The sequence below is a fragment of the Euprymna scolopes genome, chromosome 9 (genome assembly GCF_053919585.1).
Source record: "Euprymna scolopes isolate OS-2025 chromosome 9, ASM5391958v1, whole genome shotgun sequence".
NCBI lineage: Eukaryota > Metazoa > Mollusca > Cephalopoda > Sepiida > Sepiolidae > Euprymna > Euprymna scolopes.
In genome coordinates this window covers 77,279,197-77,295,597 of record NC_136490.1, presented here as the reverse complement: position 1 = coordinate 77,295,597, position 16,401 = coordinate 77,279,197, and the positions used below count along the sequence as shown (strand labels likewise).

Below are 16,401 nucleotides of genomic sequence, written 5' to 3'. Positions count from 1 at the left end.
GTGAATGGCTCTCATCTTGGAGAGGCTCCATGTTCTGGGCTTGACCTTTAATCCTGATCTGAAATAGAACATTTACATCAAATCCGTTGCCAAAGTTGCTGGAAAAATGGTGGGATCCTTCTATCGATCCAGAAGATATCTCACTGCTGATGCAGTTCTCTATATAAGAGCCAGGTACGTCCAATGATGGATTATTGTTGCCACATCTGGGCAGGAGCTGCTAGAAATTCTTATCCTGCTTTAACAGAGTTCAAAATAGACTTTGTAGCCTCGTAGGGGATGTCCTCTTCTCTGCCTCCTTTTCTCACAGAAAAGACTTTGCAAGCCTGTCTCTGCTTTTCATGGCAAGTGCTCGCCTGAGCTCCAATCTATGGTCCCCCCTTGGCAAACTGCTACGAGAAACACTTGTCTAGCTGAAAACACTATCAATAATTTCTCCTACTCTTTATCTGTGCCTAAAATTAACGTAGATTCCATGAACAAAGTTTCTTTCTTAGAACTGCACACCTGTGGATCTCTCTTCCATTTGCCTGCTTTCCAGCTGACTACAATATGGCCGTCTTCAAGTCCAATGTAAATAAGTTCTTGATGAGCTGTTCCCCTTAAGTAATCCAATTTACCAAATTTCCACTACTAACGATTCCTATGATTATAGTCCCATTGACTACTGTACACTCTTTAACCCTTATCCCAAGTGGCCTCTGGATCTTGATAAGTCGTGACTCCTACGTAACAAAAAAAAAAAATTGCGAATCAAGCTCGGCTTTCTCAGATCATTGGTGATAAGTGACACAATAACTGTATTTTTTATTTATTTTGCCAAATAATATTTTCTATACATTTAAACGGCAAGTATTAAAAACAAGTATCAATTGAAACAAATGATTATTTTATTTTTAAGTTCATGTGTTTTAGGTTTCATACAGGACCATCAATAGAAAAACTGATTTTTTGTCAGCATTGATGAGATTGGTTTACTAATTTAAGTTTCCTAATCTCATCACAAACCTTTTCATATAATGAAATGATGAACATACTTTTTAACAGCAAATGTAACAAATTTCAAGAATAAAGACTTTGTGCATTGTGTTGTTCTGCTGGCAAGAAAACTCGGCTCTTCTGTACTATTTTCACAGGAAAACGTTTTGGTTTCAGGTTGAAGAGCGCACATCAGCAGTGGAGGCAATCCAAGAATTCACTAAACTTTTCTAAATCTCAAAAAATGTCAACAAAACTAAATAAAACATGAATTATTTAAACATTTATTGAATTAAAATAAAATTATTAACAATACTATAATACGAAATAAAACATTAATTATCTGAAAATTTATCGAATTAAAATAAAATTAAAAATAGAAATTTAAAATTTTTCTTTTTATACAAAATAAATGAAAGTTGTTAGTAATGGAATGTGTATGTTTTCTTTCTTTCTTCTTTTTTGAGAAAGTTTTTGTTTAAACTTTATTGAATGAAAATAAAATAAAATTCTAATAACATAGAGATTTTTTTAACACAGGGAATTTTTTCAAAATTTTCAATGTTCATAACAAAAGATATTCACGTCTAATTTATTTACAGCCATTTTTGAAGAAATACTTTGGGAAAATTTAGGGAATTCCCAAATTGTCTCCCCTTCTAAAATTGCATTGTCTCTCGTTCTGATACATGCTCATCAAACTAAAACTAAAAAAGTTCCCCTGTGACAATAGTGCACAAGTGCTGCAAAGTCTACTTCTTCAACAAAAATGATGGAACAAAATAAGATCCTGAAACAACGAAAACCAACTTCAATCCTTTTCATTTCCAATTAGATATTATTTATTATTCAGCACTTCTACACTATCAGAACGAAATTTTGTGGTCGATAGAGTTGTCAGATAAATAAACAATGATTTCTACTAATCTTTTTGTCAATTTTAATAAACATGCCTGGGTGTTTGGAGGTGTGTATCGAGCAAAAAAAAAAAAAAAGTGGTAGTAGGCAGGCAGGCAGGCTTGAAAACGTGATGTCTTTACCGTTGCATCCATCGCCAAACCGGAAATGGTGAAGGTTAAGGCTAGTCAATCGAAAAGAGGGAATGACTTTCGAAAATATCGGTGAAAAAAGCGATCCCTCTCTGTTGAAAAGTGCCTAGTTGAGGGTGAAGGAATTAATGTTTTTAGCCAATGTTTTGATATTTGTCATCGATACCGATCACGTGAAAATCCGTCGCCTCTGTTGAAAGTTTTAGGCAGACATACATACATACATTTAAACAGACAGGTGAGATTTATATTATAGATTGCATTGTTAGCTTTCAAATTATGCAGTCGAAATTATGTGAATATTACTGAATTATTTTAAAAAAAAAGTAACCTTAATCGTGTTAGCAGATGAAAAATTGTGGTCATCTTGTTTTTATAAAATAAATTGAAACGGAAAATTACCTTTCTTTTCAATTCTCCTGTGTCTTACATAAGCAAATAGAGGAACCTAGGGCAAAATGAGATAGCGGGGTAAAACGAGACACCACAGATAACTGAAACAGAGAGAGAGAGAGCTCTTTCGTGAGGAGTCTGATCAAGAGATCACGTGGTAATGCCTTTACGCCAACGTCTACCATTGTTTTGTTCAGCCCCGTACATCAAAAAGGGGTAAGCATTTAAAATTTATCTATTTTGATCTGTGACGAACTGTACTCTGAGAGTGCAGAAAGCTGGGTAGTCTGTCAAGGGGACTGTAGGAAATGGGCACACTACGGCTGTGCAGGTCTAGACGAATGCAACAAGACCCCAATCTTCATTTGTGAGCTCTGTGAAGACTGACTTATTCAGACCAAGATCCGTCTCGTTTTGCCCCAAGCATGGGGCAAAACGGGACAATACAGTTAGCTGCATAAATCATCTGTATTTCTTTTGAAAATAATTTCTCAACTTTTTTTTCGTTGTGGCATTGTTTTCCAATACTTTGAATGTTCAGTACACAGAATATGGTTTATATGTCAATGCTACCTTTGACTCGACATGTCTTTTTCCATTAAGTATCTCGTTTTGCCCCAGGTTCCCCTACGATTGTTTTCTTCGAATTCTGTTTTTTATTTTCTAATAAATAATTTTCTATCTTATCGGTTTTCATAATTTTTGAACATAATCATCTTTAGAATACAAGGAATACATATATACCATTGTTTTCATGTGAAATTCAGTATTACGATTTCCGAAATTTCATTCTGATAGTGTAGAAGCGCCTTTTTATATCTTTTGTCCATTGTTTTTCAACAGGAACGATAAGTTTGGATTAAAATATTTATTTTATGTATCATTTATCATTAAAACAATGTGCATTTACTTTTCTGACTGTAGTTTTTCTCACTTGTAATTTTTATTATTATTTTTAAGTGAGTGGAAGATATAAGAAAACAACTAAAAACATGAAGAGTTTCTATTTGAAAACAATCCCTAGCAAAATTTAGTATATAAAAAAGGATGCTGTTGATTTGTGTGTATGTGTCTAATAGTGACAAAAAGGTGCAAAATTACTGACAAGAATCTACCCTAAGAACAACAAAACCAAATCACAAACTGGAGAAAATAGCATGTTTCACATTGAAGTGACAGGTATCACAGCAATGTTTTATGATCGAACAAAACAAATTTCGAAATTTGAAAAAAAATTCTGTTAATTGTTTATAGATTTATTTTTCTGTTTGTTTTTATAAAAAATATACAGAAAAATAAAAATATAATTCTAATTCTAATTAGTTATTAATCAATGTCTTTATAAGAATTCTGGGTTGCTATCTCAGCTTTTAATATTTGAAAAAGTCCTTGATTATCAGGGTCAGAAAAAAAAAAAGATTTTACTTACAATCGACCCAAATGTACACAAATGACTGCATTTTTTTTAAACAAAAGTTTATGAAAGTTAACATTTGATGAAAATTATTAACCATTTTCATAATTATCATTCCACATTTTATCTATCATTCAGATTTCATTTCTTATAATAAAATTATTTTTTAAAATCAATAATTAATTTATACAATGAATAAAAATGAAAAGAAATACCTTGATATTTCATTTGTTTTTTTGTTGTTGTTTTTTTTTACTTTTAGCAACAAATCAAGCTCAGTTTTCTCAGACCATTGGAGATAAGTGATATAATAACTTGCCTTATTAGGCTAACATTTCAAATGTCATCTTAACCCAGCATTGAAGAATATCAGTTTATATAAATGAAATAATTATCTTCAGATTATATAACCAATATTACAAATTTAAAATTACAAAAGATTATTCATATAGAAAATATTATTAACCCTTTATTAGTTGCAATTGCATTTTAATATAATATTTTATTAGTTATAATTTTACTATTTTAATCAAATTAATATTAATAATAAAGTTACAGTAAACCTATATTTAATAGAACTGTTTAAAAATAATGTTTAAAATAATTGAATTTTTATTGAAAAATTAAGAAATCTTCTAGTATTACAAAATCAAGTTCATATTTTGAGCAGAGAAAACAAGTCTAGTTAGTATCAATTAAAAAGGACCTTAAAATGATTCATAAGACATAAAGTAAATTCTTTTATTGCAGCATGCTAAAAAACAAGTGCATTTTAAGGTAAATCCAAGGGAATCTATCTGTGAGCAAATGTGAGAGAAACGAACAGGGCAGTATTTCTGAAATCCTCTTGATTTGCTTTATTAAGCAAACTCTCTCAATGGAGTAAAATTACCATTTTTATTTAATTTTAGCAACTTAAAATTATCTCCCTTGTCCCAATGGTGACAGGTCATCATTTTATTTCATTTTGCCTTTTAGTAAATAGTAAAAATAAATTTTAGGAATGAACAGGCCACTTATGGCAGTTTATTAAGCAAACATACAATACGTTTAAAACCAGTAGATTCATTTTTTTTGTTGTTGATTTGACAGTTCACATTTAAACTGATCTGCTCTGAAAAATATTTTCACTTTGCATTTTTAGTTGGGAAAACTCAGTTTTCTGGTTATGTACATCAGAAGAAAAGTATTCAAACAAAAATAAAAATCCCTTATGGCCACTAAGAACACTAAAAATGTGCAGAACTTTGTGTCATTTTCTTAATTGTTTTGTTGGTTGGGATGCATTTAAATGTTTGATACTCATATTTGTAGAAAGAGGAGGGGGATATTACTTTTTTGGATTCTGTTAAAATAAATTTGCAAAAACTCCAATTAAGAATATATGTATTAGTTATGTTTTTACCTAATTTTAAGTAACAATAAAACCATTTATATGATTTATTATGTCATTAAAAGCGACAACTAGATAATTATGAAACTTCTGGAAAAAAACAGTTTCAAAATTTACATTGTTTGCATGACAAACAGAACTGTTTGAAATGCAAGTGAAACAGAGTTTAAATGCTAATGATCAAAACAAAAGGTTGACGAAAATATGATATGCTTGTGTTTTAAGGTAAACTTTGATAACTGCTGAAATGAATATGGATTCTAACAGGTAAGCATTACAGTGAATAGAGAGTAAAAATATGTTTATTTTTATCATCTTTCTTTTTACTAGATATGAATATGGAATCATTTAAATCTAATAATCAAAACTTGAAAAATATCTTAGATTTGTTTCTTTTTATAAATCTAGATGTTCTAGATTTTTTCTACAAGAATTAAAGGAATCATCTTCAGTGTGTGTTGATGAAGTTTTCATAGAAGCTCATTTTCTTTCTGTAAAAAAAAAAATGTCATTTTGTAATTCCTGGCTCAAATTTTTCACACTAAAAGTTGAGTTTTCTTTTTGTGTCTTTATTTTTCCTTTTTTCTTTTTCTTAAAGAAAAAATGACGTTTCGTCCTTCATTTTCAAGACAACAAAAAAGGTGGCAAACAGCATATGGCTCTTGTTGGCATAGTTGCAAGTGCATTATTTTCCTCAACTGAAACCGGCAATTTGAATAACAAGTGTAGCATTAACATTCAACTTCAATTTTAAAAGTAAAACTTGATACAAAAAAGGTGTTGGAAAAAGGGTCATTGTCAGAGGTGGTAGTAACAATGAACACAAATTTGTCCAAATGGAACAGCTGAATTGTTACAAAATCAACAATGTATTACCGAACATAGTTAAATATTTTAAATCTTGATGTTTAACATTTTAATTGTGATTTTAGATTATTTTAATCACTACCATTATTCAAATATAACCTAGACACCATTATCATACACATACAAAGACATGCTCTCAATTATTTTGTTTTTGATATAGTTTTTCATTGTGTTGACACACACACACACACACACACACACACACACACACACACACACATATATATATATAATTTTTTGCTGCAAATTTGCAAACAAATACATCATTGACTGTTAGAAGATTTCACTAAGTCAAAACAATATTGCCTTATATTCAGGATTCGAGTAGCACATGCCAACGCTGAACTTGTTCACCTTTGCTTTCTCTCATGTCGTTCCAATGACTTTGTTCCTCTTCACCACTACTTTTCATACCTGAAATAAACAAAATACGTCAAAGAATATCGGAACTTTTCTTCTTTCATATTTTAAGTAAATTAGCACTTAATAATATTTTTATTCAGTTGAACACATAACAAAATTACATTTCAAATATGTAATTTTATTTTTATGATATAGAAAAATGCTTATGAGGTAAGTAAAAAAAATTTTTTTCACAAACCAAATGAAAATTATATTAAAACATTGGATGGACCGATCAGCGCCACAATAAACAATACGGAATTATCTCCCTTCGATCACAAGACGCCAAATTCTAAATAGTAACCAAAAAGTTATTTTCTCTGCTTGCAAGCGGAGAAAATAAATTTTTGGTTACTATTTAGAATTCGACTTAATTAAAATGACAAATACAGACATATCTTTATGATGTATGTAAGCGGCACGAAACGAAGATGTCATATTCCAAAAACCATATAAATTAATAAATTAGTTTTTTTTTATATATAGAAAATCATATATTACGATTTTTAGTGATTTCAATTGTAAATTGTATCTATTACAAGGCTAATTTTAATCTCGATAGTTCAAATTGAGTTGTCTCCTCTTATTTATTAAACATGACGGATCAAAAATACTGTCTCGTTTCGTAATAAATTTTGATTTTCTTAAAAAAACACTTGATCAATTTATATGATATTTTTTAAATATAGCTTTTTCTTTCCGTAATATAAAGATTTGTCCGAACTTTCTGTATTTTTGTTTTTTAAATGAAGTCGAGTATGAACCAAATTTTCTTCCTCAAGCCCCCTCCAATTTTTGTAGATACATTCTTGATTGGGGAAAGTGTGTTATGTACTGCCTCTCATAATGTTTGGCTCAAGAAGGTCTGCTGAGATAAACAAGGTAAACTATGGTTGTCCACCTGCTTTACATAAATAGAATTTATTTCTCATCACGTGATGCAACACTTTGAACTGATTTCATTGGGAATTGAAGTTAAAAGTTAACAGATTTGATTTGGGAATTGAAGTTAAAACTGACTCTTGTTCCAGGGGTTCGAATTGTATGACCAGTTAGAATACTTATCTCAACACTGATGATTCCACAAGGATGAAACATATATATGTAGATAATAATTATATATATATATATATATATATATATATATATATATATATATATATATATATATTCTTCGGAATAGTTTTTATTTAACAATCAGTGGTTATGTAAACGTGAGATTGTTGGTTTACAAAATATTACTGGCAGTAATATTCTATAAGTTATCTCATCTAAACAAGAATTGCTCGATATTCAAGATAGAGCAAATAGATTAAATTGTAATTCAATGAATTTCAAAAAACTCTCATTGAAATGAAATGAAGTGGTTGAGTTTCATATCAAAGAATTTTTATTATTCTAAGCAAGACAAAGAATGTTTTAGAAAGTTTATCTCCTTAACCTATAGGGTTTCGATGTCTACCATCTCATCAGAGGAGTGAAAATATTAGCAAATAGTTATAAAGGTATGCACCCTATTTGCTAAAGTCAGTGAGACATGGAAAGTCAAAGTGAAAATAATACATTTATCAGAAGTCCTGTAGCAGGAGTATTTGTAGAAAAAGGATATGAATGTTTTTGTTTATCCATCTTGTTTGGTAAAATCCATATTATACGTTCTTCAAGATGGATCAACAAAAACATTCATATCCTTTTTCTACAAATACTCCTGCTACAGGACTTCTGATAAATGTATTATTTTCACTTTGACTTTCCATGTCTCACTGACTTTAGCAAATAGGGTGCATACCTTTATAACTATTTGCTAATATTTTCACTCCTCTGATGAGATGGTAGACATCGAAACCCTATAGGTTAAGGAGATAAACTTTCTAAAACATTCTTTGTCTTGCTTAGAATAATAAAAATTCTTTGATATGAAACTCAACCACTTCATTTCATTTCAATGAGAGTTTTTTTGAAATTCATTGAATTACAATTTAATATATATATATATATATATATATATATATATATATATATATATATATATATATATATATATATATATATATATATATATATATAAGCGAGATAAGACACTGATAAAATTCAAATGAAAAATCCTGATAGATATTACTTGAAGTAATACTTTCAAGGAGATCCTAGCCAAAAAGGAAAAGCTCAATATTGAAGAATAGAGCAATATATAAGTTTCGTGGTTCAATTTTAAATTCTGAAAAAACAACATATATAGACATATATTCGATTTAAGAATTAATTGCTTGACAAAAGGAATATATACGAAGAGTTATTTTAATTTCCTTAATCCATGGATTTTCAACAATATAGAGATATATATTTTAATTTATAATTTAATATCCACATTAATAAAATTTGGATCATCATTATTATTATTATTGATATTAGTTTATCCGATATATTTAACATTATTGTATATCTTGTTTAAATATCTATTTAAATTTAACCTATACTATATTTATTAATTTCAATAAATAAGTAAATAAATTATTAAACTATTTTAAGTTCAATAAAATCCTCTTATATAATATAAAAAGAATAAACGCTAATTATCTCCCTTTGATCATTTTATTAGACAAATAAGATTATCTCCCCTTATTTAAAAAAAAATTTACTAACATATTCTAACCGCTAAAAATATTCCATTGACGTTCGCTTTGAAAATTCAACATTTCGTGTATTTATAAACTACAATCAACATCCAAATGAATGCTTTGACGATAATTACGGTTTTCAAAAGGAGAACAATTAAAAGGTATATATATATATATATATATATATATATATATATATATATATATATATATATATATATATATATATATATATATATATATATATGTCATCTTTTATTAAAAATATATTATTAGAACCTTATATTTAAACCAAATTCATATTTATAATTTTATTCTAATTTTTATTCTCAACGCATATTACTTTGCTTATCAAAATAAATATTTTCCTTTGTATTTTAATATTTTCCAGATACATCTGCCTTACTTAAAAAAATGCTAGGTATATTTATGGTGTCTTTTATATATATATAAAAAAACCCACCCAATACTTTTGCTGATGAGGAGACTTTGTTTAAAAAAACTTTATATCAAAATTATTGCCCATGACTTAATGTCTATCGCAATAAAAACATCGTTTCTGAAACGATCGTACAAATTATTGACTTTGTTGTTGTTCCTTCTTATGAAACAGATTTTTAATTTTTAATTCTAATTTGAATTTTAAATTATCAATCGCATTACTATATATATATATATATATATATATATATATATATATATATATATATATATATATATATATATATATATATATAGTAGAATCCCGGGATATAGCATTAATCCGTTCCGGGGTTGGTGGAATAATTATATATAATTATTTTATTAAATTTAGGTAAACAAAATTACAAGTTTTTTCACAACTTTTTCGAATCTATGTGTACAGTAATACAAACCCAACAAATATATAACAACTAAATGTTATCAAAAGCAAGATAAGTTACTTTTCTACCAAACTGGATATAATTTTCGTGTTATATTCAATGTAACATGTTTATTCCTCTCGAAAAACCTACATTGTTTACCGATGTATTGGAAAATTCAAAATGGCGCCCGACTCTCTCTTTTACACGGTAAGTTCGGGAAAAATGTTATAAATAAAAACTAGACAAAATACTATTAAAAACCCACCGAATATATGTCAACCCATGTCACGGTAATATATATTGAGCGAGTTTCTAACAGTATTTTGTCTAGTTTTATATTTATAGCACCTTTTCCCAAACTTACTGTGTTAAAGAGAGAGTCGGGCGCCATTTTGAATTTTCCAATATATCGGTAAACACAGTATGTTTTTCGAGCTGAATAAACATGTTACATTAAATAAAAACACTGAAAACATATCCAGTTAGGTAGAAACTAAAATGTGTGCATGTTTGTAACTTATCTTGCCTTTGATAACATTTATTTGTTATATATTTGTTTTTTGACAACTTTTTCGAATTTGTGTACAGTAATACAAACCCCAATTTTATATAATATTTTTCAGTCCATTCTTAAAAGAAATAATAAATAAAACTTTTCACTGAGTATTTTCAAATATTTTAAAGTAAGCATTTTTCACGGCAGTGTTTTTTTTTTTTTTTTTTTTTTTTTTTTACGATTGGTGAATTATCAATATTTTAGCACGGGGCGTAATTCATTTCTGTGAAATATATTTAAAACTTCAATTTTTTGTTTTTTATAACATTTTGACTGTAAATAATTTACATAAGGAGTTTGTTTTACTGTACACATAGATTCGAAAAAGTTGTCAAAAAACAAATATATAACAAAAATAAATGTTATCAAAGGCAAGATAAGTTACAAACATGCCGACATTTTTCTTTTTAAAATTTGGATTTGATAAACGTTTTAAAGTGAGTAAAACTACTAAAAACCTTCCCAGATAGGTAGAAGAGTAACTTATCTTCCCTTTGATAACATTTATTTGTGATATATTTGTTTTTTGACAACTTTTTCGAATCTAGGTGTACAGTAATACAAACCTAAAATTTAATTTAACTTGAAAATAATATTTAAAATATACGTGTGTACACTGCACAAGCACCCTTATTATTATCATAATTAATAATAGTAATAATAATAAAAAAAACTGGTGTAGATGACATCGACTGGCACCACACCAACTAGTTGTGAAGGGTCAGGGAGGATGGAAAGACCGAGGTGAGAAAGTACTGACCAAATCTCCACTGGAAGTGTGCAGTTTAAATCTGGCACCTTAGAGAGGCATTTTTTCACCCAAACCCCAGGAAACACCAATGGTCAATGTCAACGAGAAATCAGTGACAACGGCTGTTGCGATAACATGCAATCATCTGCACAAGTGGTCAAAAGGTGGAGAACATTGGAAATCTGGGGAGACTTGTCACTTGGTCTCCAGGGAACATCACAGGTTACTGCCAGTAAGCAATCACTGATGATGGCTTGTGAGACAATTAATACGCTACACATTTTGATGAAAAACATGTGAAAAAAATGGACATAGAAGAACAGAAAACCAAAACTTTAAATATAAATTTCTGTATTTAAAGTAATAGATATTTAAATATTTCAACATATAATCTTGTGGAGAAAATCCAGCTTCTCAATAAGAGGCACTCTGGATAGGAACAAAAATAATCTCAATCATGAAAGATTTCTCCTCCACCGACCGAAGACAGAAAAGGTAAAGTGTAGCATAAAAACAGACACTACACTGATCTTGTTCCGAAGGCCAAAAATATTTGTTTAATGTTTCTTTAATTGTTTGTTCCTTAAATTCATAATTCAGTTTTATCAGTATTAAATTGTATATTTATTTAAAATTACTTAATTTTACATAGATAATGTTTATATTTTATATTGAATAAAGTTCAGTTTAAGTAGTAATCGAACTGCGTTCCTTTTTCTTTTTAAAAATGTTTTATTGCTCTTTTTCAAATGGCCCTCATATAGTACTGACAGGCTGACAAATCTTACCTACATTGCCTGCAGACATTTTTCAGTTAACAGGCCTTCTTCTTACTCTCGGTGGCCGTGATACTACTCACGTGAAGAAGAGACGAGCTATTCTTTTATAGGTTTGTGGGAGTAAGGTGTACGAACAAATATCAAGTTTATTAGCCCCTGAAAAACCGAAAGATAAAGAATTTGACGCACTTGTCACACTGATGAAGAACTACTTCAGCCCAAAGCCATCTGTGATTGTTCAGAGAATGAAGTTCTATGCAAGAAACCGCCAACCGGGTGAGTCGATCACAGACTATGTGGCAGAGTTAAGAAGTATGTCGTTTTGGAACATTTTTGGACGAAATGCTATGGGATAAACTCATAGTAGGAGTAAACGATGACAACATTAAGAGGAGATTACTTGCAGAGAGAGACACTAGCACCTTTAAAGAAGCTTTCAACATAGTGGGCAACATCCAATCGGCTTCCAAACATTTACAGGACATTCAAACAAAAATATGGAAGTAAACAAAATTTTGGCACCACCACGTGGGTAGTCCGAAAAAAATAAAACATGAAAATAGACTCCATGAAAGGTCGGAAGAAGAGTGTACCCGTTGTGGAGCAACACACGAAGCAAGTAAGTGCTTTAGCGAGACTGGTGGATATATTATACATATCCCCCTGTCGTACAAAATATGAAAAATTAATTGTTTTGAGGAAGAAACGAACGTGTTAAATTGAAATAAACGAACTAGGATTTATTTCGTGAATAAACAAATGAAAGAAAAGGGTACAGCATGTGTTTAGTTTGGCGTGTGTCTCTTGCTGTTAACTGGTGAGAAGGAAAGTCTATTGTTGTAAAGAGAGAGAGAGTGAGAAAGTCAATCCACTTCATGGAGATAGAAAGTGTGTAAGGTGTATGTACTGTCTGTTAACTCTTGCCCCACACACGCAGGTGATGTGGGGCGCGCACCCCGAAAGGGAGTGGATGGTCCGTCGACCGCTCAGCTCGGGAGCTGAGTCGAAAAAGAAGGAAACAGCTCAGGTCTCTTGCTTTTATAGTTGTTTCCGGTGGTCTTTTGCGCATGTCTGGATTTCCTTCAAAGGGGAAGTGACGTTGCCCATGTGTGCGTACATGTGTGTGCGTTAGCGTGTGTTAGCACATGAATGTGAGTGTATGTACGTGAATGTGAATATATCTATGTGTGTGTACGTGCGTGTGTATGTTTGAGTGCGCGTATGTATATGACAAGAAAAATGGCTTGAGATGTGAACACGTGTGCTTGTGCGAGACTAGAAAGGAAAAAAAAAAATATGCTGTGTATATTTTTTTTTCTTTAAGCAATGTTTTCGGCAATTGACTTTTCGTCCTGTTTTTTTGCTGTTGGTGTGGTTGTTTAAAAAAACATCAAAAACGGTGTTCATAAACAAGTATTTACTTTCACATGGAAAAGGCGTTTACTCTTTTTTTAGGCTGACATTTGTTTGTTTGTTTTTTTTTTGTTTTTTTGTGCTGACATATGCAATGAGTTGCTTTTTTTTTACATAGGCATCACCACTTATCAAGGCCAAGAGGCCACTCAAGGATAAGGGTTAAAGAGTGTACAGTAGAAATTGGACAATATAGTAATCATTAGTAATGAAAATTTGGTAAATTTGATAACTTATATAGAACGGCTCATCAAGAACTTATTTACGCTAGACTTGAACACAACCATATTGTAGTCAGCCGGAAAGCAGGAAAACGGAAGACAATTCCACAGGCGTGCAGTTCTAAAAAAGAAGCTTTGTTCATGGAATCTACATTTAGGTTTAGGCACAGATAAAGAGTGGGGGGAATTATTGATAGTGTGTACAGCTAGATGAGTGTTTCTTGTGAAAGTTTGGAGAGGGGGGACCATAGACTGAAGCTCAGTTGAACACTTTCCATGAAAATAACGATACATCAGAGACAAACTCGCAACATCTCTTCTGTGAGATAGAGGTTGCAAGGAAGAGAAAAGGACATCTCCTACGAGGCTACGAAGTCTATTTTGAACTCTATCAAGGCAGGACAAGTCCTTTCTAGCAGCTCCTGCCCAGATGTGGCAACAATATTCCATCCTTGGATGTACCTGGCTCTTATATAGATAGAGAATAGCATCAGCAGTGAGATATTTACCGGATCGATAGAAAGATCCCACCATTTTTCCAGCGGCCTTGGCAACAGATTTGATGTACGTGTTCCATTTAAGATCAGGAGTAAAGGTCAAACCCAGAAGCTTGTCAAAACTTGAAGCCTCCTGAAGACGAGAGCCATTCATTTCAATTGATGCCAGATGTGGATCAGAGCGTTGATGATGTAAAGAGAGAAGCTTGGTTTTAGATGCATTAAAAGTAACCAGCCACTCCTTTCCCCATTGTACTACGTGCTCAAGATCAGAGGAGAGAGAATTGGAGAGAACTTGGTCGTTTACTGTCTAGGATGTGCTACCATAAATAGTAGTGTCGTCAGCATAAATGTCTACAAATGATGTAAGGATGTGATTTGGAAGATCATTAATGTAGATCAGGAAAAGAGTTGGGCCCAGAATGGACCCCTGAGGGACACCGGCATTAATACTGTGAGCTTCTGATTTTTGCCCCTTAACTACTACTCTTATGAACCTATCAGAAAGAAATGATTTAATAATTGAGAAGACATTTCCAGCTATACCATAGCTAGAGATCTTATGAAGTAAACCTTTATGTCATACCCTATCAAAGGCCTTAGATATGTCAAGAGCAATTGCTCTAGAAAGGTTGCCTCCATCGAGAGATTTGCTAATCCTATGAGATATAACTGTAAGCACATCTGCTGTAGATTTAGCAGAACGGAAACCATATTGTGTGTCACTAAGAAGGTTATTTTTATTGAGATGGTTGATTACTTCTGTATTTAACACAGATTCTAGCAACTTACTCATGACGCACAGGAGACTTATTGGCCTGTACTGAGAGGGGGATGAGCGATCACCTGAATTCTTAAATACAGGGCATACTGATGAAATTTTCCAGGGAGATGGGAAACTATTCTCCTTAAGACAACGCTTAAACAGTTTTGTAAGTATAGGCGCTAGTTCAGGTTGAAGTTTTTTGAGTACTATAATTGGAATACCTTGCTTGGACAGTGAAGTGAATTGTTCATTTGGAGAAAAATTTTTGTTCCTGTTGACGTGGTGTGTCCAGTTGACGATGTCTTCGCAAGTGAGTGTGCGGTAGTGTGCACATAGTCTGTATGAGTGCTAGTTGCACATTCGCTCGCGTTGAAAGGTGGTGTCCAGTTGCCGGCTGTCATCAAAACTTCCAGTTGTGAGTTTATCAGCGTGCGTGGTGCATCTCAACTCATATTGTTGATTCAACTTCTTCCTATGTTTTGATAGGGATGTCCTGTAATTGTTTCTTTGTTGTTGCATCTGCTGTGCGGGAGAGAATGTGTATAGGCCTATGTGATTTTGTTCCTCGCGATTGTTGCAGGGTAATGTCAGGAAACTGTGAAAAACGTTTGTCGAGCTCAAATTTTCCTTTATATTCGGTATGAAGTCGACAGCTCCGTGTTTATTTTTCTGCCGAGTCTGACGAGGGGTTTCGTCATTGTAGTTCGTTGAAATTCTTGTCGGTAGTAGTTCACTTGTTTTTCTATGTTGAAATGTTTGTTCTTTTTTTTATCAAATAAAACGCGTGTCTCACTCAAAACAATTTATTTAAAAAAAAAGTAGGGTTACCATGCTTGTTCGTTTCACATCAGTCGGTCGCCGGTTTGTTGTGGACTTGTGGTATAGGAGGAAATGCGTGTTCATCTCACATTCGGGTGTCCAATATGTGGTGGGACTGGTGGTATAGAAGGAAATGCGTGTTCATCTCACGTCAGGTCACCAATTTGTAGCGGGACTGGTGGATATATTATACATATCCCCAGTCATACAAAATATGAAAAATTAATTGTTTTGAGGAAGAAACGAACGTGTTAAATTGAAATAAACGAACTAGGATTTATTTCGTGAATAAACAAATGAAAGAAAAGGGTACAGCACGTGTTTAGTTTGGCGTGTGTCTCTCGATGTTAACTGGTGAGGCGGAAAGTCTATTGTTGTAGAGAGAGAGAGTGAGAAAGTCAATCCACTTCATGGAGATAGAAAGTGTGTAAGGTGTATGTACTGTCTCCCCACACACACAGGTGATGTGGGGTGCGCGGGCGCACATGCCCCGAAAGGGAGCGGATGGTTTGTCAACCGCTCAGCTCGGGAGCTGAGTCAAAAAAGAAGGAAACAGCTCAGGTCTCTTGCTTTTATAGTTGTTTCCGGTGGTCTTTTGCACATGTCTGGATTTCCTTCAAAGGGGAAGTGACGTTGCCCATGT

General features: G+C 31.9%; 1 protein-coding gene across 5 annotated transcripts in view; it reads right to left on the bottom strand.

Moving 5' to 3' along the window:
- Positions 1-872: 872 nt before the first annotated feature.
- LOC145284714 (synaptotagmin-16-like) overlaps positions 873-16,401 on the bottom strand; it is a 408,213-nt gene continuing 392,684 nt past the window's right edge. For all 5 annotated transcript variants that reach the window (XM_080133628.1, XM_080133626.1, XM_080133627.1 and 2 more), the window contains one exon: positions 873-6,508. In XM_080133628.1, coding sequence (XP_079989754.1) covers positions 6,408-6,508 — 101 coding nt within the window. In that variant the 3' untranslated portion in view covers positions 873-6,407. The remainder of the gene's footprint in view (positions 6,509-16,401) is intronic.